The 24,512-nt window shown below is 35.4% G+C and overlaps 5 protein-coding genes, 1 long non-coding RNA gene and 1 other non-coding gene across 11 annotated transcripts; 1 reads left to right on the forward strand and 6 right to left on the reverse strand.

Annotated features, from left to right (window-relative positions):
* Window positions 1–2,734: 2,734 nt before the first annotated feature.
* On the reverse strand, window positions 2,735–2,844 carry MIR395C (microRNA MIR395c). The gene has a single exon (NR_128648.1). It is a non-coding gene; the product is annotated as a microRNA MIR395c (primary transcript).
* A 1,577-nt stretch (window positions 2,845–4,421) lies between these two features.
* On the reverse strand, window positions 4,422–5,961 carry LOC103831521 (ubiquitin-conjugating enzyme E2 2). 2 transcript variants are annotated; one of them, XM_009107399.2, is made up of 6 exons: window positions 5,764–5,961; window positions 5,373–5,504; window positions 5,248–5,273; window positions 5,066–5,155; window positions 4,888–4,976; window positions 4,422–4,799 (listed from the first exon to the last, which is right to left on the reverse strand). In XM_009107399.2, exons 2-6 carry the CDS (start codon window positions 5,495–5,497, stop codon window positions 4,671–4,673), a joined length of 459 nt encoding a protein of 152 aa, XP_009105647.1. In that variant the 5' UTR covers window positions 5,498–5,504; window positions 5,764–5,961; the 3' UTR covers window positions 4,422–4,670. The 2 variants fall into 2 exon arrangements, with proteins under 2 accessions (XP_009105647.1, XP_033130277.1); XM_033274386.1 differs by having other exon boundaries at window positions 5,373–5,507; window positions 5,764–5,900.
* A 1,720-nt stretch (window positions 5,962–7,681) lies between these two features.
* Window positions 7,682–9,653, reverse strand: LOC103831522 (SNF1-related protein kinase regulatory subunit gamma-1-like). Its single transcript, XM_009107400.3, has 5 exons — window positions 9,300–9,653; window positions 8,787–9,229; window positions 8,445–8,711; window positions 8,202–8,374; window positions 7,682–8,129 (listed from the first exon to the last, which is right to left on the reverse strand). Exons 1-5 carry the CDS (start codon window positions 9,478–9,480, stop codon window positions 7,847–7,849), a joined length of 1,347 nt encoding a protein of 448 aa, XP_009105648.1. The 5' UTR covers window positions 9,481–9,653; the 3' UTR covers window positions 7,682–7,846.
* Window positions 9,654–9,910: 257 nt separating this feature from the next.
* Window positions 9,911–12,192, reverse strand: LOC103831523 (probable WRKY transcription factor 36). The gene is made up of 4 exons (XM_009107401.3): window positions 12,105–12,192; window positions 11,018–11,569; window positions 10,801–10,914; window positions 9,911–10,483 (listed from the first exon to the last, which is right to left on the reverse strand). The coding sequence occupies exons 1-4, from the start codon at window positions 12,165–12,167 to the stop codon at window positions 10,061–10,063; spliced, it is 1,152 nt and encodes a 383-aa protein (XP_009105649.1). The 5' UTR covers window positions 12,168–12,192; the 3' UTR covers window positions 9,911–10,060.
* Window positions 10,325–13,045, forward strand: LOC117126457. The gene is made up of 2 exons (XR_004449041.1): window positions 10,325–10,457; window positions 11,351–13,045. It is a non-coding gene; the product is annotated as an uncharacterized LOC117126457 (long non-coding RNA).
* A 2,632-nt stretch (window positions 13,046–15,677) lies between these two features.
* On the reverse strand, window positions 15,678–20,642 carry LOC103831524 (alpha-amylase 3, chloroplastic). Its single transcript, XM_009107402.3, has 13 exons — window positions 20,248–20,642; window positions 19,771–19,898; window positions 19,654–19,708; window positions 19,468–19,581; window positions 19,288–19,396; window positions 18,723–19,078; window positions 17,632–18,275; window positions 17,195–17,384; window positions 16,938–17,044; window positions 16,605–16,854; window positions 16,388–16,510; window positions 16,143–16,310; window positions 15,678–16,056 (listed from the first exon to the last, which is right to left on the reverse strand). The coding sequence occupies exons 1-13, from the start codon at window positions 20,533–20,535 to the stop codon at window positions 15,898–15,900; spliced, it is 2,691 nt and encodes an 896-aa protein (XP_009105650.1). The 5' UTR covers window positions 20,536–20,642; the 3' UTR covers window positions 15,678–15,897.
* Window positions 20,643–21,712: 1,070 nt separating this feature from the next.
* LOC103831525 (hypersensitive-induced response protein 2) lies at window positions 21,713–23,822 on the reverse strand. Of its 4 annotated transcripts, none has more exons than XM_009107404.3 (6): window positions 23,692–23,822; window positions 22,951–23,150; window positions 22,747–22,867; window positions 22,574–22,665; window positions 22,405–22,501; window positions 21,713–22,337 (listed from the first exon to the last, which is right to left on the reverse strand). In XM_009107404.3, the coding sequence occupies exons 2-6, from the start codon at window positions 23,137–23,139 to the stop codon at window positions 21,976–21,978; spliced, it is 861 nt and encodes a 286-aa protein (XP_009105652.1). In that variant the 5' UTR covers window positions 23,140–23,150; window positions 23,692–23,822; the 3' UTR covers window positions 21,713–21,975. The 4 variants fall into 4 exon arrangements, with proteins under 4 accessions (XP_009105652.1, XP_009105651.1, XP_009105653.1 ...); XM_009107403.3 differs by having other exon boundaries at window positions 23,687–23,796; XM_009107405.3 differs by having other exon boundaries at window positions 23,622–23,743.
* Between the last annotated feature and the right edge of the window lie 690 nt (window positions 23,823–24,512).

Genomic DNA, 24,512 nt, shown 5'->3' on the forward strand with positions numbered 1-24,512 from the left:
TAGAAGGAAGCCACTGATCATCGGATCTACTGCAAAATCTGGAATGTCACAGTGACCAATCTTGATTTAGAAATTAAGAACAAATTATATTATAGACTGGATAGTAAAATATTTGGTAAAAGTATATTTTAATTGTGATGCATATAGTTTCACACCGTCGATCACATCATGTCTGCTAACGTAGGTTGATTTAAGATCATGTACTGAGTTTCGGGTGGAGTTGTTCCAATGAATCTGTTATTTATTTTCTGTCAAATTTGTCTCTAACTTTGAAAGTAAAAATGTTCTGTCTAACTTCTTTGGAATTATTTTAAAAGACTTCTGTCATATAATACATCATGTAATATGAAAGCTCATTTTCAAAACGAATACATTCATTTTCCCTTCCATTCGGCACATCACTAAGGTCGATATCGTCACATCATGTGCCTCATTCAAATGTATATGGCATCTCCAAAAGTGAAGAAAACAATAACTGAGAAATCTAGAAAGGCAGTCATAACGCATGTGTACAAATGAAGATATCCTCAGCAACTTGTTTCACAATTAATGGTTATTCTTATTATCCTATTCGGTTCAAAACATGGACCAGGTTCATCTTCCGTAGTATAAAACTATTGCACGTTTTGATAAGAATCTACATTTTGACGGTTCATGTGTTAAATTCCACCGAAACGAGAAGAAAGAAAAAAGCTTCAGGATTTATGTATGGTGGCTGTTGGATATACGGATAAGTAAGAAAGGCAAAGAGTCACATGTCCCTTTGCACTTCAATATAACACTGTGACCTTTTCGTCATTTAAAAGGAAAAAACAAAGATTCCACAACTTATCATTGAGAACACATAAAATCTTCATATCTCAAAGTAATTTCCCGTTTAAAAATATATAACTTCGGTTATGTCTAATGTTATTCTACTATACCAATCCTGGAAGGTTTAGTTTAACACCATTTGTCTGTTATTTTTCTATAAGACGATAGTGCAGAGATTAACCATTGATTATATGTTATCAGGTTATAGGAATATTTTATTTCTTAAGATATTACCTTATTGATTTTGAATGAATTACTGTATTACATTATAGGAAAAGTCCCACATATAGATGACATTGGCATTTTAGTTATGTTCTTTTAATCTACAAAGATGCACGGTTTATAGAGGCCTGAAACATAGATGTTGTGATAGTGAGTGGCTCATATATATGAAGCACTCTCTTGATAGACATAAAATATCACAAAAAGAGGCAAAACCGCGAGGATATGTTTTTTATGACACATTAACGATAGTAAAACAGTTTTGTTTCAAATAAAATAAGAAAAACGTTTTGTTTAGAGTCTTTAAGAAGTTCACAAAAACTTTCAAATACAACAATAACAGATATGCTTTTAATACTTTTTACAAGATAGATTTCTTTCTTTCTTTGCTTTATCAGCTTTTTTTAGAAGCTTTGGTGAAATCCAGATAAACAGTCAAAATTAATTGAACATTAAACATTTAAAACAAAATATAAATATTATAAAAATTGAAACCCTTAGCCAAAAGCTTAACACTCATAACAATCAAAAACTATATAACTAAAAAATAATAAAATTAAACCCCATTACGATACTTTACCCAACCACATCAGGACTGAGAAGGAACCAACACTTCAACACCACATACCACCAGATAGCTAGTGAGATCAAAATGACCATAGTTTGTTCCACCACTGCAAACATCATACATTTGAAACTCATTAATAATATGACGAATTGACGACACTGAATCTGGAGGAAAACACAACGGTTCAAGCAAAACTCCAATGCGATGAAGATCAAACAAACAATATTAGTGACGGTAACAATTATAACTGGAGCAACTGTGAAATTATTGTGCTCATATATTGTTAATTATGATGTACATTATTAGGAAACTATATACAATTAGGTCTAAGATATTTTCTTAGAGTATAAAAGGAGAAAGGATTGTTAACTGAAAAGAACACACAAAATATTTGACAAAAAGAACAAAAACAAAATTAAGCGCGCAATAACTTCAACAATTTTTTTTTTTTTGAAACGCAAAAGTAAATAACTTCAACAACTACAAACACAAACGTAAGCAATGATATCAACGCAAAGAATGGACTTGACTGGTGGATAACTCAAAGCCGATTAAGACGTCTCCAAACAAGGGCACCACGATGCAATGATTTTTGAAGAATAAAACACAACCCTAGTTTTTAAAAATATATTTTAAGCAGAAAACCTTAGACTTGATTGCATATAATTTCCTAATAGTAACTATCATAATTCTTAAAAATGATCAATTTTTTTTTATAATTACTCCAGTTTTCCAACATTATTGCCATTTAAAAAAAACAACAAACCAAAATAGGAAAAGAGGTCACAAGACTCACAACACTGGAGATGATCTTCCGAAACCCAGCCAAAACAAGAATACTCTTTTCGATCTACTTTGATTTTATGGTTATATGGATTTTGTATAGTTATTTAAACTCTCCCTACGTTTGTAGAGTTTCTTATCAGCAACAAAAAAAGTTTTAGAGATGTGTGGCCACACTTGGGACTAGATGGAATGAGTCTCATGAAAAAGCTCAGCGGTGTATATAATATTTGCTCCCTTACTTTAATTCGCCTTCAACACTGTACCAAATAAGAAAATATATACATAGATAAGAGCGATCAAATAGTATTTCCTCCATTCAAACTTAAGTCTAGTATACTCAAATACCGAATGAGTCCAGGAGTTCCCCCAAACACTTCAGTGGAATACATTTAATTTTGATAGAAAAAATGTTATATCCAATGAAGTGCTCAGAGGAACTCTAGGAAACATCCGACAAAAACGATGTTTGTTTCTATAATACATTATGAATGTACTGTATGTATGCTTCGCGGAAAATGTAAGTTTACAAGAGTATTAGGGTTTGAAAGTTTTGGATGTGTTGGCGTTTCTATATATAAGTTGGAGCCGTTGTGAACTTAGACGTGATTTCAGGTTAAGAGGTATAGGAAAGGAAATCAAATTATTCAAGAAAACTGCATAAATCCCTTTTCCTTTTAGCTTTTTGCATGAAAAGAAAGATCACATTTATATAAACGCATTAGGCATAGATGCCAATAAATATATTCACGTCCATGCAACAGCACACATTAGTACTTTGCTTTTAATTTACGGATTTATTAGCAAACACATAAGATGATCAATTCTAACGAAATATTTTTTTGAAACATTATGTTGATAATCCATCATAACATAATCATTAAAACTAAATATGAAGAAAAAAAACTCGATGATAGATCGTTACGTTAGTGTTTTTATCCAGTTTTTGGATATATATTATCAACACATAAGAAGATAAACTTGAGAATTGGCACTTACACAAGTATCAACAAGCAGGACTTGGAGTTTTTACATTTTTTTAAGCAAAAAAAAAAACATTGCAGTTACATGAAGGAAAAAAAGAAGTAGAATAAGATCTACCGCACGAAAGGTCCTACAGCAACCTGATGGAGATACTTATATTCTTAAAGCTCCTTATTACACAAATTCCGACTTGGTTCATCTTCAAATTTCCCCGCATGTTTTATTACGTAATGGAGAATCTATATCATCTATGGTCCATCCCTAAGATATTCCATTGTAACGAAGTGAAAACATACCATGGAGAAGTATGTATAAATATCCATTTTGGGTTGTGAGTAATGTCATTGAGTAAGAGAAGCATTAGCAAAAGACATAGTGAGTATATTGTCAAATGTCCTCTTGAGTTCCCTTTAACGCTTCATTGTTCATACTTGGTTGTCTAGTATCTACGGATAAATCTGTCCAATGAACACTGAAGTGTTTGGGGGGACTCTAGGTGGCATATTGGCGCCTAAGGTTATATGATTTATCAAGCGGTCTCGACTATTCGGGTAAATTATGGCATCATGTAGTAGAAAAGCTATGTGGTTGATATAAATATATATATATATATATACATACTATCATGAATGAGTCATTTCATTTCACAATTATCACACTTTTTTCATTAGAGCTTTGGCTCATTAGAAAATAACATGTATCGTTATCTTTTGCCCTCATTAATCATAAATTCATTATAAACAAGCAGATGTTAGAGAGACATGGTAGTAAGAGCATCTGCATCAATGAACCACTTATTAGGTTTCATCTTTTCAATTTTTTATTATTAAAATTTTTTTTTTTTTTGATTTAAAAAAAAAAAAAAACTAGACCAATCGCGGACCGCCACGACACGTGGAATCTGCGCTACAGTGATAAACTTTAGGAGAGAGAGATTCAACCAAGAGAACTTTAGGAGAGACGAATTCATGTGATTGAGTTATTTTATTATTTTTTTTTCTTGATTTCTGTGTGAAATCCCCCATAAACCTTCAATGGGGATGCTCTAAGATCAAAGGAAAAAATGGTGGAGATCTTGATAAACATGGATAAGATTCTTAAATAGTTACACACACAGACACAACTTAGAAGCAAGCAAAGATGTCTTAACACGAAAATGCATATATAGGTTCATCCAGAAATTGCATTACATAATATGATACATATACTGAACTGGAGGCATGAAATCACACAGTTTTTTTTTTACCAATTTGATAGGCCTCCTCCACTTCTTCAAATGTTACAAACTGGGGTGACTTATTTAGTCAGCGGTCCAACTCTGTTCGACAATGTCCTTAACACGTCTGTTGTACTCACGCTTGTTCTCGCTGAACAAGCGAGCAGCTTCGGAGTTTGCAGGCGAGTTTGGGTTGGGATCACAGAGGAGTGACTGCACAATTGTAAAAACCACAACAATGGTTTATGATCAAACAATAAAGAAATGTCTGAATAACAGAACTAGACAATCAATAAGATACCTGGATAGATGTGAGAATCGCAGCAACATCATAAATGGGACTCCATTGGTTCTGTAAGATATCAAGACAGATACTCCCATCTGCATAGACTGAACAAGACAGGAGGAGAAAAAAAAACGATAAGACCAAAGAGTAACAGAGACAAAGACTAAACTGTTTCCTTTTCCCTTAAACTTACTGTTTGGGTGAAACATGCGAGAAACAAAACGAACAGTTGGTGGTTTGTTGGGATAATCCTCCGTAAATTGAAGAGTCAACTTAAAAGTACCTGGAACAAAAGATTAGAAGTTTTTATGGGTAACTTAAACAAGAACTGGATCTATAGTTTCTCTAATCTCACTAAAGGTATAGACTTTATACCTCCATCCCAAGGTGTATCATCTGGACTGCAGTTTCCATTAAAAGCATAGAATGACAAAATGATCAGAATCCAGACAAGACAGAGATTTTAACCATAAAAAAGCAAATGTTATTTTTTTAATTACCCGAAGATAACAGCGTTCCAGAGCAAGATGTTGTTGTCCTGAGGAGCACCACTGATACCAGCAGGAGGATCTTGCTGCAACCTCCTGAAATCCCTCATCAGCCTCTTCCTCGCTGGTGTCGACATCGTATCTCTTCAAAAGAAAAGACAACAAACATTAGAACTTGCAATATGTCTTAATTGCAACATCTCTCACAGCAAGAACTCTCTCAAAAGAAACCCTAGATTCATATCATGACAAGAGCTAGATGAAACCCATAACCGTAATCATGAACCCTAATTAAGAAGATAACCAAATTGAGACAGAACACACCCACAAACTGTAAGAACCCTAAATCATATCCATATCGCAATCAGTCGAGCAGGCAAAATAGGATTAAAAGTGGACGAACCTGAAAAGAGATGAACTTTTCGTAATCGAAGACTACCAGAAGAGAGAGACAGAGATTGTCTGAAAGATTATGACTTCAATGGTCTTATAATTGATTGGGTCGCCGCGGCACCTTCAAAGGTGTCAACCTAATCATGCATTAAAGAAACGCTCCTTTCATTTATACTTTCTCTTTTTTTTTTTTATCAGCCAATTTTTTTTTTAATTAGGTAAATATATTATATTGACAGATTTTATGCAAATTATAAAATTCTCTTTATTTTTATATAAAACTAATATTTTATAATTGGTATTCTTCCGTTTATAAAATTACATATTCTAAAGAAAATTTTTGTTTCAAAAAATCTTTTTTTGCATTATGCATGTTTTATTAATTAATTACAAATTTTTTTAAAAAACATTAACTGCACTTATTAGATTTTTATTAGCTTAAAATTGTGAAAAAAAAATCACAAAAAGATAAATATAATGTTTTTATCAAAATATGTAAAAAAATCTAAAATATGTAACATTTTGAAACAAAAAAAAAATGTTTTAGCATTAATTAAGTTGTGTTTACTTAAAATCTTAAATTATTGATACTCCATCTGTTCCTTAAAGCTATATATCCTAGATTTTTCACGCATCTTAATAAAACACATTAAAATTATATAGTTTTTTATGTATTTATTTTTTTTCCATAATTTTAACCCAATAAAAATTTAGCTAGTGCAATTAAGTTTTTTAAAGTTTGCAATTAGTTAAAAAAATATGCATTGAAAATATAAAAGATGGATCTTTTTGAAACAAAATTTTTTTCTAGAATATGTAATTTTAAAGAACGGAATGAATATTTTTTTGTGTTCAGTTTTAGAAAACTTAAAAAAAAATAAAGGTGGAGGAAATATATATATATATATATATATATATATCTCAAAAAATTCCAAATCTTTTTTTTTGTCAAAAGTTTCCATTTTTTTAATCGCCAGTAGGCGTGGACATTCGGGGTCCCAATCGGGTTTCGGTTTTATCCATTCGGGTTATGATTTTTCGGGTTTATCAAAATCAACCCCATTCGGGTTATATAAAAGTTCGGTTCGGGACCGGTTCGGGTTATATCGGGTTCGGGTCGGGGTTAGTAAATCTTCAAAGAACCGGTATAACCCATTGTACTTTCGGGTTCGGGTCCCAATCGGTTCTTCGGTTTAAAAATACATGATTTGTACCTATTTTGTAACTAAAACATAAATGAAATCGGTTCTTCAGATTTAAAATACATGATTTGTACATATTTTAATAGCCAAAACATAAGTAAAATCGATTCAAAAATAAGAAAAAACATCAAACGTGATCATTCAAAATCAAGCGAAAGATAAACATAGTTAGTGAAATAAAGAAAACAGATAAATGAAATCATAAAACAAAAACTAAGTTCTCATGAAATGAGAAACACTATTTAATGAAAACAAAACCAAAATAAAAAAAACTTTAGGTTTCAACCGCTACATTCCACCATCAACCTTTATCTAATAGATAATTATTTTAGAAGTTCAATAATATCTTAAAGTATTTTGGATACATATTAAGAATTAAGATCATATTTGGTAGAAGTTCTTTTTGTTATTATAAATGTTTCGGGTTCTATCGGATATCCATTTAGGTCCGGGTTCGGTTTGGATAATACCCATAACCCAATATACCAAAAAACAGGATCCATTCGGTATTTATGTCGGGTTCGGATCGGTTCGGATTCATTTTCATCGGATCGGGTTCGGTTCGGATTTTCGGGTTCGGTTTATTTGCCCAGCCCTAATCGCCAGTTGCTCTCTTTGTTTTTAGTTTAATGACACTTTTAACACCAAACCAATTAGGTACACTCATGTCACCATCCTAATCTTAATCCACTTTCATCGAATCTAAAAAGTTCCAAACTTAATGCATAATTCACAATTTAAGCAAAACTCCAAACCTTTGTACCATTTAAGACAGAAACTTTAAAACTTTAAAAGTGGCTTACAAATTAGATTATAAAAACAAACTTCTTCAGAATCTAAACCAAGAAAGAACCAAAGAAAACCAAGAAGCAGAGAAACAAGAGATGGTCATCATCGGTTAAGCACTTCTTTGACCGAGAAGCCAAGACAGTTCTCAAAGTAGTTGGGAGGTTCAGACACGAAACAAGAGATCACATCCCTCAGCGTAATAACCCCATAAAGCTCATCCTCATCTCCATCCACTACATACACCCTATGCACTGACCTCGAAGCCAAACTGTTTATAACACTTCCCAAAGTCGAATAAGGCCTACATGTTATCGCAAGACTCGCTGAACCATATTTATCCCCCGCCGTTGCAATCTTCGCCGCGAAAGTCTTCACCGTAAGTTGCCTTTTTGACATAGACAAAAAAACACAGTTTAGTTCGACCCCAAAAGTGAAGTTGTAACGAGAAAAAACAAACCTGAAGTTGGAGAAGACTTCAGGTTGTAGAAGCAAGTATCTAATGTCTCTCATGCTTATGTTCCCAACAACCTTCTTGTTCGCCCCTTCAACAACAGGAAGACCACCAATGTTACTGTCTCTCATCCTCTTGAACGCTTCAAGAATAAGCTCTTCGCTACCAATGCTAATCACCTAAAACCAAAACAAGCCCTCTTTCACTCGTGTTGCCGCGCGATAACTTCCAAGAGTTTTGATGTCTTACCTCGTTGGGAGACATGAAAGGGAGGCCGAGATCAGAGATAGGAAGAGCAGAGATATGATCAAACCAATCTCTGCCTTTACAGCCTTCAAGACCATGAACAACCGCAGACTGAGTAATGTAGTTCTTGATATCCGGCTCTCCCGGTTTAATCACCGGTACATTTCTTAACCGGTACTTAGAGAGTAGCAGCAAAACACTCAGCATTGAACTCTCAGTAGACACCGGAAGAAAAGGAGCGTATCTAAAGGACTTAAGTATTGTCCCAACCTGAAAAAAGAAACAACACAAACAAACATATCATAACCAAATCAATGTCATTGTCATGTAATGAAAAAAACTTACAGTGGTTGATCTGAAAGGCTCTTCTTGGAGAATGACTTGATAGAAGTCTTTCCCCAAGCTATCAGCAGCTGTCACAGCATCTTTCCCGATCCCGCGGTCAGCTGCAACGCCGCCAGCGACCGCTGCTCCAACCGCAGCCGCCGCTAGCCCCGCTGCAGCGACCGGACCGGTGACGCCGAGGGCCGCAACGCCTAAAGCGCCGACGGCTCCTGCGCCGACGCCGGCTGCGGTCGCTGACGTGGCGGATAAGGCGATTGCGGCGAGCTCTGCGCTCTCCAGCACCCATAGGATGATCGAGGAGTAGTCGATGATTCCTGAGTACCTCTCCTTCCAGTCTAGGGAGGTCTCGTGGTCTTTGTTAATGACGGGAGCTGAGAGAATCTTGCTGTCTGAGAGAATCTTTACTGCTTCTGATACAGATGTCTCCGCTGGAATCTCAATCACTGTGATACACAAACACAATCTAAGCGGAGAGTACTATGATGAGTGAGTCGTAAAGTTTTGATTTGTTACCTCTGCCGCCGGGAACTTGAGGGAAGGAGGAGACGGGGATACCGGCGAAGGCGGAGTTGAGGGTATCTTGAAGAGATTTGGGAAGATTCTTCCTCGACTGAACTTTCTCGAAATAGGCCTCGCAGCTCGAAACCGACGATCTTATCTCCTTATCCACATCACTCTTCTCACTTTCCGCCATATCACCTTGGTGAAGAAACACCAAATCGATGACTCCACACCAATATACTACTACAGTGATTGCAGATTCGAAAACGTGAAAACGGCTAAAAATTTTAATTTTTTTTAACCAAAAAGAAAGAGAACAGAAACAGTGGGTGTGTGTTCGTGGTTTGGATATGCAACGTGTCGGAGATGGAACTTCTTCTGGCGGTTACGCGCGCCTTCATTTATTGACACGTGTCGTTCCATGAAGTGGTCGTATGTCAAAAGAGTAAACAGCGAAGCCATCGGAGCCTTTTGACTCGGATGGGCTTGATTTTTAAAGAGAGAGATTACATATTGCATGATATGGGCCTAGGCCCAGAATAGAGTCATGCTTTATTCCTTATTAGTTATTAGTCATCAATCGCATTAGAACTTTGATCCTGATCTCATGATTCATATAAGAATGATGTGACTAATAAGTAGATTGACGAATATTTCATATTGACACTAAGAAGCTGTCACAATATCTAACACATGGGTTGCTGATGTTTATCACTTTACTGAGTTGGAAGTCCATAATTTCTAAACATTGATGACAAAAAAAAAGTATATAGTTATTGCTGTCCAGAAAGTTTGGTTTGATGTGATAAAGGGGCCATTTGTGAATATTTAGTCAAGGGAGCTTGTGATCTCAAGCCACTGAAGCTCAAGGTATGACTGTTTGTTGGAGATGGACGATCAGAGGAGGAGGAGGAGAAGCTGAGTGAAGAGTGGGTTGGTAATTGATTGGGATCATAGTTTGGTCGTGTGAGGTCAAGTGTTACCGTGGGGTGGGCGTTAGTGGTGGAGAAAGAGACGTGGTGAAAAGGGAAATAATAGCTTAGGCTTGGGGAGGAGGAGGAGCCAGATTGTAATAAGGAGGCGGCAGCGGAAGTTCCGGCAGCCATATGGGTTGCTTCCATGGGAAGTGGATGGTCGTGAGTTCCTTCGTACGTCGTCATATAAGCGGAGGTGTCATCTTCTCCGCATCTTTGCACCTACATAGATACATTCTTACATATGTCACACTTTTTCATCTGGAGTAATATCCATGTTAATTTTTGGGATCTATATAGAAGAGCCAAATGCTTGTCTATATAACGATGATTCAGATAGCAGTGGGAGGACCCTCTAGTCTCTCTTCAACCACTGGACCACCATGAAATGGTCTACATAAATCACATTTACCATTGATTATTTCTAATGAAAAATAATAGTTACCACAACTTTTGTAAGATGAAACCAAGGTTTATTGCCAATTTGCTATAGCCAGTTTTAATTTTGGATTGTAAAAATATTGTAGAATGTTTTGTACCTGTTTTCTGACAGGACAATTTGAGGACATGGAGCAGCGGTAATAGGCTCGTGGAAGAGGATTCGCTTTTGCAGTCTTTTGTCCGTACTTCCTCCATTGGCAACCATCGTTTATCTATATAACATCAATAGCACTATGATAAATGTCACGTCTAAGATAAAAAAAAAAGAAATAGACCTATTATATATAACATATCGTTGTATGGCTTGGTACGTACTGATGGGTCTTCACATGGAGCTTTCACACAAACCCTAGTTTTCTTTAAACCCGGTTGTTCATGTACTTCAAAAGCCTCTTGGTGATCTTCGTTTCTAGCTGTTTTGATATCTTTCCTCGAGGATATGCATTTATTATCCGCTTTTATATGTTTAACATCCTTGGAAAGATAGTCTAACTTCATGGTTAGATCAGTATCTGTATCTTCACAACTTTGAATCCGAAATCCTAAACCGAGTGCAGATCTTTTCTTATCGGACCCCTCACTGATCTCATCAGAAATCTTGTCCAGACTAATCTTATCTATTTCATCTACATTTTTGGAGACATTTAGGTCTGATCTTCCAAGCCTAAGAGATATATCTACACCGAAATTGTCGTGGCTATTAGTGTCCATCTCCATAGAATCTTCATGTTGTGGTCGGATAACGTTGGAGACATGCATTTGAAGAGATTTATAATCAGTAAGAACGGTAGATAGTAAGAGTTTTAACTTCTCATTTTCTTCTCTAACTTTCTCCAACTTGGCTTTTGTTGCATCAAGCTCCACTTCCTGTAAATATCCAGAGTACAAATTGCTTATATTAATGGCCTCACCTTCATACTACTTGTGTTTACATGTGATTTATTTTTTTATCCAAGTATTTTCTAAACATTGATTTCTTCGTAACTCAACACTCAAAAGTGAGCAGTCTGTAGAGATGAACAGAGATTGAATACTAGAAGAATATATATTGTATCGACATTATTGACATGTATTATGTACATGTTACGTTATTACATCTATCCAATCCGAATATTTTTGAATATTTGAATTTCATTTACCTGAATAATCTGAATATCCTCAACTTTTTTTAGAACAGGCAGGTTGACTTTTATTACATGCAGTAAGTGTGTATTGATTTCGAAAAATCAACAAACGTATGAACTACATATATTTATATGTACACTATATGAATGCGTATATCTAAAATTCAAAATTTTCACCGATAAAACACCAGAAGAAGATTTAAAACAGCCATACCCGAACTGATTAGAGAAAACCATGGTTTAAAATCTTAAATCAAGATATAGTTTGTTCCTTTTACCTTATCAGATTCTACTATACCATCGGAAGGATGAACACATGAACTGATCTTCTCTTTGATCATACTATATATTATGATTCAGATCTTGAGAACAGTTGGATCCGCTCTTTCGGTTGTTCTTGGTTGCAAGAAAAAAAAGAGTAATATATTCTCTTTAATTATTTGTAGAGTTGTAGCTTCTTATAAAGAGCCAGGAGCCTACATTGACTCTGCATTTTAGTAAGAGGAAATACAAACTTAAAAATATTGTTTTCTATTGGTGATCATCACCATGTTACCAGCTCTGATTGGAAATCATTCTCAACTTCGTCTCGATTCTTGAATAATCCCGAACCGACGACTCAGCATTATATAATAAATAATGTCTATTGTCATAATATAATAATGATAATAATTCAAATTGTATTGCAATCCAAATCATGAATCATTTATGATAATACTTTATAATAATTTTTGGTAAAACACTTTATAATATTTTTCTACTTCTGCATCATGGTTATTATAGCAACGCTGTAGACATTATGTTAATTTATTGGTAACTAGGACGAGTCTTTACTTTTGACATGTACGTACGGATATATCGGATTATAGATCTATACATAATTTGTGTGTTTTATACCGTCTAAACTAAAGAAATTTGTACATTGAAGTTATGGTTGCAGAATTCTACAGATGAATATTGTGGCATAGGTAACAGATGACCTAGAAGATCGAATGAAACAATACTTAGTTCTTTCTTTTCTTTGATATTTTGTACATGCAGGTGTGTATATTATCCAGATAGGGACAGTGCCGGTGCTAGATATCAACTACAAGCTCCGACCTGATGAAGTTTAGAGAAATAAAGGGCCACTTCTAAGGGAAAAGTTGCTAGTTCTTTCTGTTGATAGCAGTATAAGAGCATTTTCAATGTAATATTCTATTTTTTTCTTTAAAATAAAGTAAAAGTAAAAAAAATAGAGTAAAAGTAAAAATGAAGTAAAACCTATTATATTTCTCATTCTATAATGGAGTGATGAACAAAAAAAAAATAGTTTAGTCCATTTATGGAGTAAACTCTATTATGGAGTGAGATTTAGAGTTTGGTTGGAGCAATCATTACTCTAATTTCACTTTTATTTCATTTTGTAAGAAAAAATAGAGTGGAATTAAAGATGTACTAAAGGAAAAAGCAAAAGATCTTGAGTTCAGTGTCTCTTGGAAGGCTAAACTTTATTTTATTTAAAGAAAAGAAAGATTATGGGCTCAAGATAACATTTATTTGTTTCTAAACCTAATTTTTTTCTTTCTAAACCTAAATTTTTAGGACCAATTCTTGTTAAGAGATTCAAAATTAGGGCGTTCGTGGAATTCATTCATTTCTCTCTTGAGATGGAATGATTATCGGAGATTCTAGAATATATGTGTTCCAAAAATTCAGATTTTCATATTATAGACATCTAAAAATCCAATCATTTAGAACAGAAATTTAAATTTATATATCATAAAGTATAAAATATATAAGGCTAACTTTCTGTTCTAGATAATTTAATTTTTTAGATGTATTTTTTTTTGAAACACTTTTTAGATGTATATAACTTGAACGTATATACATCTAAAAAAACTATATATAATAAAAAGAAAAAATGTCAATTTCATTTTTCTTGATGTTTTTTTTTCTTTTTATTTAATGATTTCTTTTATAATTTAGTTCTATATGCAATGAAATATAAAAATTCTCTTTTTGGTATAAGGTCTAATGATATGTCAGTCAAAACATAAAACTGATCCTGCTCTAACCGGTCCATATGAAAGACCGCATAGGGGGCATTGGCATTGTACACAGCCTTTTCGCGCATGTTCAGTGCTGACAGCACTGTCCGGGCAGGGATACACTTTCCAATGAAAAGAAGACACATAATCGATTTACAGTTGTTTAATTCCGAAAAAGGCGACCAATGATAAGATTCGTTACACAAATCCATGAAGGCGAATCTGTAATTTTGAATTCTTGAATTTATATGACCCCTGACTGAAACTGTATACAAATAACGTAGTTGACTAATCTCATGTTCTTCATGAATTAATAAGCAAAATTTCAAGAAACTTAAAATTAACGAGTACATCATGCAAGAAGATTATTGAAGTTATAAAATTAAAGCGTACAAACAAGTGAACAACTACATTTTTTATTATGAAAATATTATTCGAATAAAGTTTTGAAATATAAAGTATGGCATACGTAACTATTAACTATATAAATATGTTAATAGTTTATTTTGGCTCTGATAACTATTCTTCAAGGAAAATATGACATTGTGAATTCAAAATCTTCAAAAAGAAATATTTCTTGTATAGATTATTCTACGGAGTTTTTTTTTGTTAACGCTAATGACATGATGTTCCTTGTTAGTGTTATGGTGTGTTGTTTATTTTGATTCAAACACGTTTATTGAATGTTATTGGAAAAACAAAATTTTCAAAGAAAATGATTTTCTAAGTAATTTTAGTTTCTCATTTATGAGCTAAAACTGTGGTACAAACTTATTTATCGTATAATGATTACTTGATTAGTGGAATACATAGTTTTGTTACTATATATATACTGTCTCAGATACTTTCTCTACAAAATGTTTACTTTTCGTAGATTGTGAATGCAAATTTTTGAATATGCTATAACATGTTACAAGTTGAACAAAGATAATGTCTACTTTTAGCCAAAAAAGAAGAAGATAATTTGTGTTATTTGAAAATGATTTAAGAAAGTTAACCTAAAGTCGCAACTCGCAAATAATGAATGTTTTTATATGCCAATTCAAATAATTTATTGGGATAAAAAACATTTAATGATTAGGAGAAAATGAGCGCAGGAGCCGGTAACTAGTCGACCAAATACATGTCATAACAATACAGTGGTATTATCATATCTTAGCTAGAATGAAATATTTATAATTAATAACTTTTATATTACACAACTATGACATTATGGTCAATGATCTACCACGTCGTGCATCAGAATCTATCGCATAATCATTTATCACAATGGTGAAGTCAATTTAAATTAGTTTATGTCAACTTACTTTTATAATTAAAACATAGCAAAACAAACGAGAAATTTGGTATAGTATTATTTCACAAGTCAGTTTTCAAAGTCGGATCCGGCCGGCTAAAGTTTGGTGGAAACGGGAACTGACCAATAAATCTAACACTAGAACAACTCAGTCAAAAATCATAATATATATATATATATATATAATGTATCCCTCTTTCTTTCAAATTCACTGTTCTTCCACATACTCACTTTTTTATAAGAACAATGGAAATTTACGTATAATTTTTAAATTTTACAATTCTCAGAACTATGACATTTTATGTTTTGTTAGTACAAAGTACAAACTACCACCGAAATCATCAATTATATATAAAAAAATTAAGTTTTGTTAAGATTTCTAAAAAATTAGGAAAGGATAATGAATGTTTCATATGTACGAAATTACTAAACTTTGTTAAGCACTGCTAGCATTTTTCAAGCATTAGTATTTTTGGAATTAATTTTTTAAGATAATATTATAGGATCTCTTAAAAAATAAACAGTGACAAAATACATCTTTGACTGCTTTATTTAGCTAATCACCTTAACCGATACACATTACAACCAAAGCCAGAATGTTGATACAACAATATGAATATGTTCGTAGTATTGTGAAAATTGGGACAAATCTTATTTCTGGTTTTCCTGAAACAGATACATATATATAACATTTTCTCCAGGGAGCAATTTTATTTACTACATACATATTAGAATAATACCTCCTTAAGATGTTTCCCACACCTTATAGTCTCTGCCTTCGACGGCTACAGACCAGTTTTGAGATCCGCTTGGTGGTTCATAGTGCCCTGGTCCGATCTTCATTGCAACTTTTTCATCTATTATAGCCGCATAGACATCTCTCTCACTCTTTACTATGTTCACCTTTATAATGTATTGAACAAAGTAGTCTAGTTTAAGACCTGACGAATTTAGCAAGACTATGTTTTAAGAGATTGTGAGTTTTTTACCTCACTCCGACAGTGGAGTTTCTGTCTGTTCCTGAGAGACAGAAGAGAAGCGATCTCAGAACGGTAGTCTGAGTAGATATGGTCGAAGAAAACCGCTGGTGTTCCTGGATGAGTCAAGATGTAAGCATATCCTTGCATCTCCTTCCCTCCTGGGAATCTCCAGTGACCCTTTTAGAAAGGAGGAAGAAATTTCGTTAAAGACGGTTTATTTAAAGGATGACATTACAATGGTGAGAAACTAAAACCTGAGTAGAGCCAGTATCATGATTCTCTATGAATGTCACAGCACGAGATGGCCACCATCCAACTACACCAGGAGGCTTTCCTTTTGGGTCTGAGAGTCTCCAATATTCACATTTTTGAAGTGCCTAACACGCAGACAATGCTTAACCATCATATCTCATAAACCAAAACAAAAGGGTATAATATCAAAGGCTACAAGATGTTGAATATTGTTAGTACCGCATGGAGAATTCCTTTGGTCGTGACATCAAAGGCACCAGCAGCTCCACTGGTAGCATTGATCCAGTCAACAATCCTTTGACGATGTGCGTCTTGATTGTAGTCCATTTCTCCATACGTGTAGCTTAGGGAATCCCAGTATTCACCAACCGCAAAGTATGGTTTGCTAGCATCCATGTAGTCTTTGACATAACCTCCCCAGAACCCTCTTACGAAATCAAGCCTCCATCCATCATACCCAACTTCTTCTCTGCAGGTGAAATCAGACACGAGCGAGACACCAGAACCAATCAGCAGCGATTATATTACGAAACTTAAAACAAGGGAACTAACCTCATCCAGCATAGCCATTCCTTGATATCCTTCCTAACAAAGTCCTGTGAGTGATCTATGTTTGGAGCAGCATGGAAATTATCTCCACTGCTCTTGTTTCCTCTACCCTGAATTGTACCATCAAAGAGTAATTCAATTTATCTTCGTCAAACACATTAGCCCTAAGATAACAAGACGGCAGAATTTGCCTGTCTTTTTGTTCCATAGCTCTAAGATCAAAATTGTATTGTTTCAACTTTAAAGAAGCAAAATGTTACCTGGAAATGAGGGTCATCTGCAACTACTGCCCTATCATCCCAGTTCAGACGCCCTCCAAATAGATTCCATACACCATTTGAATTCTTGAAGTGTGCACAGCGGTGATTCAACACAGCATCTCCCAAAACTTTGATCCCAACCTTGTGGAATCTCTTCACCGTTTCTTTTAGCTCATCAATAGTTCCATATCTGAAAGTTTTCAACAACAACGGGAAACAAGTAATTCAGATACATGCTATTTTATTATCTGAGACATACTACACTTCATTATATAAACTACCATTAGTATTGATGACCTCCTAAGAAAAATAAAATATAAAGCAACAAAAAAAATCACTCAACCAAAATTTCATTTAATCCCACTTGAAGACACAACCCCAGATTCATGACAAGCTTTAAGCAACGATAGAAAGTCTGTTGATATAGCAGAGCTCACCTGGAATTCAAGTTGTACAGGTCTTTAGGCATGTACCCTTCAGGTGACACAGATTCTGTCGGTGGTGGTAACCACAGAACGGTGAATCCAAGTGAAGCTAGCTCATCGGCTTTTTCTTGAAGTTCCTGATACCATCTCCCAGATTTATGGGATTCCCAGTTGAATCCCTGGCACAATATCTCAAAACCTGAGCCAGTTCCCGAGGAGATTTTAATTTCAGGCTTTTCATCCTCTGATTCTAAATCACTTTCCGGGGTAAAAGCTGGGGTTGTGCTTCTGAATATGCTATATGCCTCCGCAGCAAGTTTCTCAATTTCTTGAAGAATGTTTTCTTGCACTTCTTTCACGTTTGTCTTCTGATTCTTGTGAGAGGAAATGTCAATTGCCAAGTTCCTTATCTCAGTGATGATTTCTGCAGTGAATCCACTATCGGACACTTCTTGATTTGTCTTTGGTGTCTTTCCACTCACTTGAGCAGCTCCAGATTCAACGGGAAGGGCTGCTGAAGTAAGGAAAGGGACGTAGAAGTCTTCTCCCCTGTTATTTAGCCAAGTATTTTCATTTAACTTGAGCACAAAACATAATCCTTCGAGCTCTCCATCCAGAGAGAATAATCCAGATGATCCATTCCCATCGTCTTTTCGCTGAAGAAGGTTCATATGCATAAGAATTCAGATAATGTCACTGATGGGAAAAGAAAACATTCTAATACGAAAGGTGAACAGAAGATTTAGTTTCTTTGTTGATAACATGAAAATGATCTCAGGTGCCCACAAAAGTATGTTGAAGTAGCAGTAAAGACATGAGTAATGGCATTATATGGTCAAATCGTAAAAGCATGCAATCCAAAGAAACTATCTACCAGGAAATGAAGAACCTAATGTATAGTGTTGCTAACAACCCTAATGCTAAATTTCAAACTAGGCCTGTACAGCCTGCCAACTGCTTGGACTGTTGCCAGCATGGCCAGGTGCTAACAAAGATCTAATTTTAAATCTCACAGACTTAAAATTAGGGAGACACCCCAACACAAGTGGTTATTGGTAGATTTCCAAAGCTGAACACTCAAAAGAACATACTTCTACATTTACCTGTAAACGAGTGCGTAATGCCTTGTTCTTGAACAAAGATGTTTCTTCTGGATATGGTTCAGCTGGAATTTCCCATTTTTTATTGCCATTTTTGCAAACTCCCCAGTGGACAGTAACATCACCCGGTAAATCAGTTTCAATCGATACAATGTTCTTCGATGTTTCAGGGCATTTCCTTGCAGTGACACTGACCGAGTTATCACCGGCAACATGTTTACTAATTGGCATCTCCTCATAAAACTCTTCAAGACCTTTTCCTTCTTTTGTAGAACCAGACGAGCTCTTCCCTTTTTCTTGAACATCTGCACCAGGCTCATCTGGTTTGACAACAATGTTTGAGAGCTTCCCAAGAGCACCTAGGTATTCAAGAGAAAGCAACTCTCAATCACTGGATTTCTTAAGCTTGAATTATAATTCGTTAAAAGAGAATGAGGATACACACACAAGGAGGAGAAGATGCCAAAGTATAAAATGCAAAACCAGTAGTCAGAACAACAGATGTAACTATCTAGGCATAAGAAGTAGTCTACACTGAAAGATATAAAAAAACGCCCCAGCCACTTACCGAAGCCTTTCTTTGCTCCGATCAAGTTCCCATCATCAGGAACATCGTCCAGAAGAGGAACCTTAAAATCTCTCCCTTTGTGCTGATACCATGCCCCAGTTTCTTCATCCTGGAAAACAACAACAGTCACAGATTAATATACATATAAAAGGCAAACGCAAAGTGTGAAGCAAACAGAACCTTCAAAACAAAGTTGAGAACTGCTACTGAGCTTTCCAGATTTAGATTAATAGTAACTTCATGAAATGAATCTCCTTCTGATAACTTCTCCAAAGGTGTCTCGATAGCATAGTCCTGCAAAGGAAATGTTACAATTACTAAAAGTAACGATAATGAAAAAGGAAAAAAAAAAAGTGGTATACATACTTTGATGGCAAGTGAGCCAGGTGGTCTCATATCTTCGGGAGGTTGATCCCATTCACTGTGGAGATTTCAAAGGTAAGGAAATAATAATGAGGAAAGAGATGAAGAAAAGGGAAGGACCTGCCAGTGTCACCAACATAAGAAACACCCCAGTGAAGGATCCATTTCCCAGGAAGACTACATCCAACACTCAGCTCCCAATCATTCTCCTTCACTTGCTTTAATCGCACATAAATCTTTCCTTCTGCCTATCGCTCCCAAAATCGAAATAAGACTGGTTAACCTCAGCGGACACCAAAACCTATGAGCTTAGAATGATTACTGCTGATCTCTTAGAGTGGAGTTCTTAGGTAATATAAAATACGGTTTAGTTAAACACTAAGAAAGAAGAGATATAAGAGACGTCTCTTAATTTTTTTTAGTTAAAAAAGACTGTATCTTATATTACAGTAAAAAGCTCCACGAATCGATCCACCAATCAATCAGAATCAACTTAACAAATAGCGTGAAAGATATAATCAATCCTTTGGAATAGCAAATGTGATCCAAATTGTTCCCAGGTTTCAATCAAAATTAAGCAAATGAAAGCGAGAAAACCTTATCGATTCGCTCAACGGGGAAATTTCCCTTGAAGATGATGACATCATCCGATTGAGAGGTTGTTTCGACGACGGCAGTATCGGAGGAGCTAGCTCGAATCGCGACGGACCTTCTTCGGAAACCTAAGCTGTTTCCGCAGGCGATGCTTCTTCCGATCGAGTGTAGCTTCTTGGAGGTGAAATGGCAACGGAGATTCAGCGAGGATGTAGTAGGTCCGCGATGGATGGTAGAGGTGCGGCGAAGAGGAGAGAGGTGGAGAAGAGGCTCAATGGGAACGGTGGACATTGCCGGTTCGAGTAAAGAAGAAGAAGAAGATATTTTTGGAAGGGAGAGTGGAGGAGAGAAGAGGTTAAGAGTCGTTTGAAATTATTATTCTTGTTTTTTGATTAAAAACTAAACTTTTGGTTTTTTTGGTGAAAAGGGAAGATACCTTTTTTTTATTTTTTTGAGATTCAAGTAAAGCGTCGTCTACTCACTTACTATCCACGTCGGCTCCACTTATGGGTCCCACCCCTTTCCCTCGTCGGCCAACTTTTTTGGAACAAAATAGTTCTCTTAACAGCATCTCCAACCCATTACACTATTTTAGTGTCAAAATCACACTATTTTAATGTAGTTTTAATATTAAAAACAAATTCATCTCCAACCACAACACTAAACTTCATACTAAAAGCTATTTTATAATATTATATTTATTTAATTTATTTAATTTTTCGTTTTTAATAATATAATTTATTAATAAAATAAGTGTATAGTGTTTTAGTAGAGTGAATAGTGTTTTAGTGTGATGAATAGTGTCACACCAAATTTGATGTAAAATTATAGTGTTACACTAAAATAGTGTGATTTTTAATGTTGGGTTAAAAAAAGTTTTAGTGTAAAATTCACACTAAAATAGTGTTTTGCAGTTGGGTTGGAGATGGTTTTATTCCAGTTTAGTTTCCTCTCATCTCATGCTAATTGTGGAAGTCTCTTATTCCAAGTTAGTTTAACTTAAAATTAATTAATGGTTCTGTATTAAAAAATAGTTTTAAATTTGTAAGAATTTTAGTGTGATGAAATTATAATTTATTAAAATTATCAATTATAGCGTAGGTGTGATAGAATAATAGTAAATAGAAGTACATTTTAAAGAAAAATAATGTTAAATAAGTTGTTTGCTGTTTAATGATCTGACGGCTGAGCGATGAGTTTGGAACGTTTTGAGATTCTTGTTCCCGAATCGTGAAGCACAGATCTCCACTGGTGGTATCGTAGATATCTAAAAAGTAGGTACCTTTCTTTATTTAACAAGTTAAATAATTGGTTTTATAAATGCTATTTTCTCTGTTGTTAGGATAATAAGCTCATGTTTCTACCAACGATCTTGAACTAAAGTCCTAATTAGTCACTCCCAACTTTGTAGTAGCAAAATTAAGAGGAGAAAAATTGTAAATGAAACCAAAGTCTTGAACAAAAAATAGAAATAAGAATCAGTGTTATCTTTCAGAAGAAAAGATAACGCTTCACTCGCATATAAATTTTTGTAAATAAGATATTTAGTTTTTAGTAAACCAAATTGCTTCAAATACTCTCAAGCCCAAAACATAACTAAAACCAAACATATGATCCCGTCCACAAGCCATAAACAAACCAACGATATGTAATTTTAAAAGGAATCCATAAGGACTTTCAACAATAGAAACACAACTAAACCCTGATAGAGCTTTGTACTTTTATGACCTCTTACTCAGCAGCAGCGTTCCCCTGAAGAAGACCATCCCTTATCTGTGAAGCAATGTCCTTAACAGCGCCTGGACCGTGCGGTATGAACACCGAGTTTGACTTCGAAGACGCACCAATCTCCTTCAAAGTATCAAAGTACTGAGTGACCAGAACCATGTCCATGACGTCTTTGGAAGATGTCCCTGGTACAGACTCGGAGAAGGCCAGAACACTGTTTCTCAGACCATCCACAATGGCTTGTCTCTGGCGGGCAATACCAAGACCTGAAAGGTACTTGGACTCAGCTTCTCCTTCAGCTCTCTTGATCTGAAGTATCTTCTCTGCCTCTGCTTTCTCACTCGCTGCCTCTCTCATCCTTGAAGCTGTCATGTTAAAGCTTTGTCAGACAACAAAAGTCGAAAACTTGTATATACCAACAACTAAGCTTACCAGCATTGATCTCATTCATAGCTCTCTTGACATGCACATCAGGCTCGATATCCACGATAAGCGTCTGAACTATCTCATATCCATAATGCGACATAGCCTGTTTACATAACACAACAGCAGATTGAGTCTTTTTTGCTCAAGGAGATGTCTTGAGAGTGGTTTGAATTACCTTCTCAAGCTCACTCTCAACGGTTTTAGCAATGTCGTTCTTCTGTTCAAAGGTGGAGTCTAGATCCAGCTTAGGCACACTTGCTCGGATCACTACTCCCAAAACAAACCAATGGTGAACACAAACAACACCGAGAAGTTAAACAAAAGGGGAAAGATATTGAAGAAACAAACCATCAAAGACATAAGCTTGAATCTGGTTCCTGGTATTGCTAAGCTTGTAAAAAGCATCTTGAGCACTCTCAGCCAAGGCGCGGTACTGAATCGAAGCAACAACGGTGACGAACACATTATCCTAAACACACAAAAAAAAACATTAAAACAAACCCTCAAAAGTCTCAAAACACAAAAAAAAAAAGAGTGAAAAGCAAGAGAGACTTTAGTTTTGGTCTCGCAGCGAACATCGAGCTGTTGAACACGCAGGGAAAGGTGACCAGCGACTTGACTCCCTAAGCACCATGGCAAACAGTGACAGCCTGGCTCGAGAACGTCGTCGAATTTGCCAAACGTCTCTTTGATTGCAACGGTCGACTGGTCGACTTGGACACATCCTAAAACTTGACCCATTTGTTATTTTCCTGTAACCAATCAAGCAGAACATGAGAAGCATAAGAAGATATATAATCCACCAAGTCTGTATAAATATCTGGCAAAGAAGAGAACAAGAAGTAAGGACCAAGGCAAAGATTCTGTAACCCATACACCACACAAAAGTCAACAGACAATTCAAACTTGTCTTCCTATAATCCAAGGATAAGATTATTTTAACGAAAAATCAAATCATTTTTAAAACCCATTTAGACTCAGATTTTTATTTAAATATTTCGTCTAATTGAATCCTAGTGAAAGAACAAAATATCCCAAAACCCTATTAGCCGCATAAAAAAAAAACGAAATTCCCATAGAACCCCTTCGTCTTCTACAAAGCACACAAAGAAAGAGAGAACCAAACCCTAATTTCGACAAGATTCTGTCAAAAGGGGTCCACAAAAAAAATTAGCTACCGAGAAAGAAGAAAGAACAGAGATCTATAGAATCAATGAAATTACACAGAAGTGTGACAAGAGACGCGAATCACAGAAATTAAAAGGAAGGGACAAAGGAAGGTTCAGACCAAACCGTGTTTGTTTTCGTAAGTGAGAGTCTGATCTGCTGTTCTGTTCTGTTCTGTTTTGATTTACACCCACTATAATATAATAAAGTAACATCATTATTCGACTGACACTTAAAATTAGTTTCATTTTTTAAAATAAAATCTTTTTTTTACTAAACTTAGTTAATTTTTGGTCAACAAAAAATAAGTTAACTTAGGCCCATGTAAAGTATTCAACAATGTTTGGGCCTCATTGCTTCATCCATATACCTTTCTCAGCAATTTTCACATACGCAAAACACAGCCGCATTTTTTTTTTTTTTTTTTCCCAAATTGAAATTCATTCATAACTGAAGTACGACAGTTCAATACATAAGCTGGCGGATACAAAACATCCCCAGAGACAAGAGCCCAAAGAACAGGCAGCTAGAACCCACACCGGAGTAACTTTTAAACACCAACTTAACAAGCAAAATAACAATACATAACTACACAAAAGTATGCAACAAACAATGCAAAAGACCTCCAAGCTAAATAGCAGGTAACGAGAATCTGGATATATCGATGCTGCACTTGGCACGCCACACGATACCATCCACTTGTAGAACCCAAAGACCCCATCGCGCCTTCTCAACCCGGATCTATCGCTGCCGCCTATGGCCTGCCAAACGATACCATCCCCACTCGTAACTCAGAACCAAGACTTCATAACCCGACTAGAGAAATCGCTTCACAATCCAAACATCTCTCGGATACGGCTTGAACGCACTCTTTGACGCCCACTTTTGCATCTAGATAGAAGTCCAACAAAACCTCCACACAACCAAGCTTCGCCGCTCACATCTGA

This window comes from Brassica rapa, chromosome A07 (assembly GCF_000309985.2).
Source record: "Brassica rapa cultivar Chiifu-401-42 chromosome A07, CAAS_Brap_v3.01, whole genome shotgun sequence".
Taxonomy (NCBI): Eukaryota; Viridiplantae; Streptophyta; class Magnoliopsida; order Brassicales; family Brassicaceae; genus Brassica; species Brassica rapa.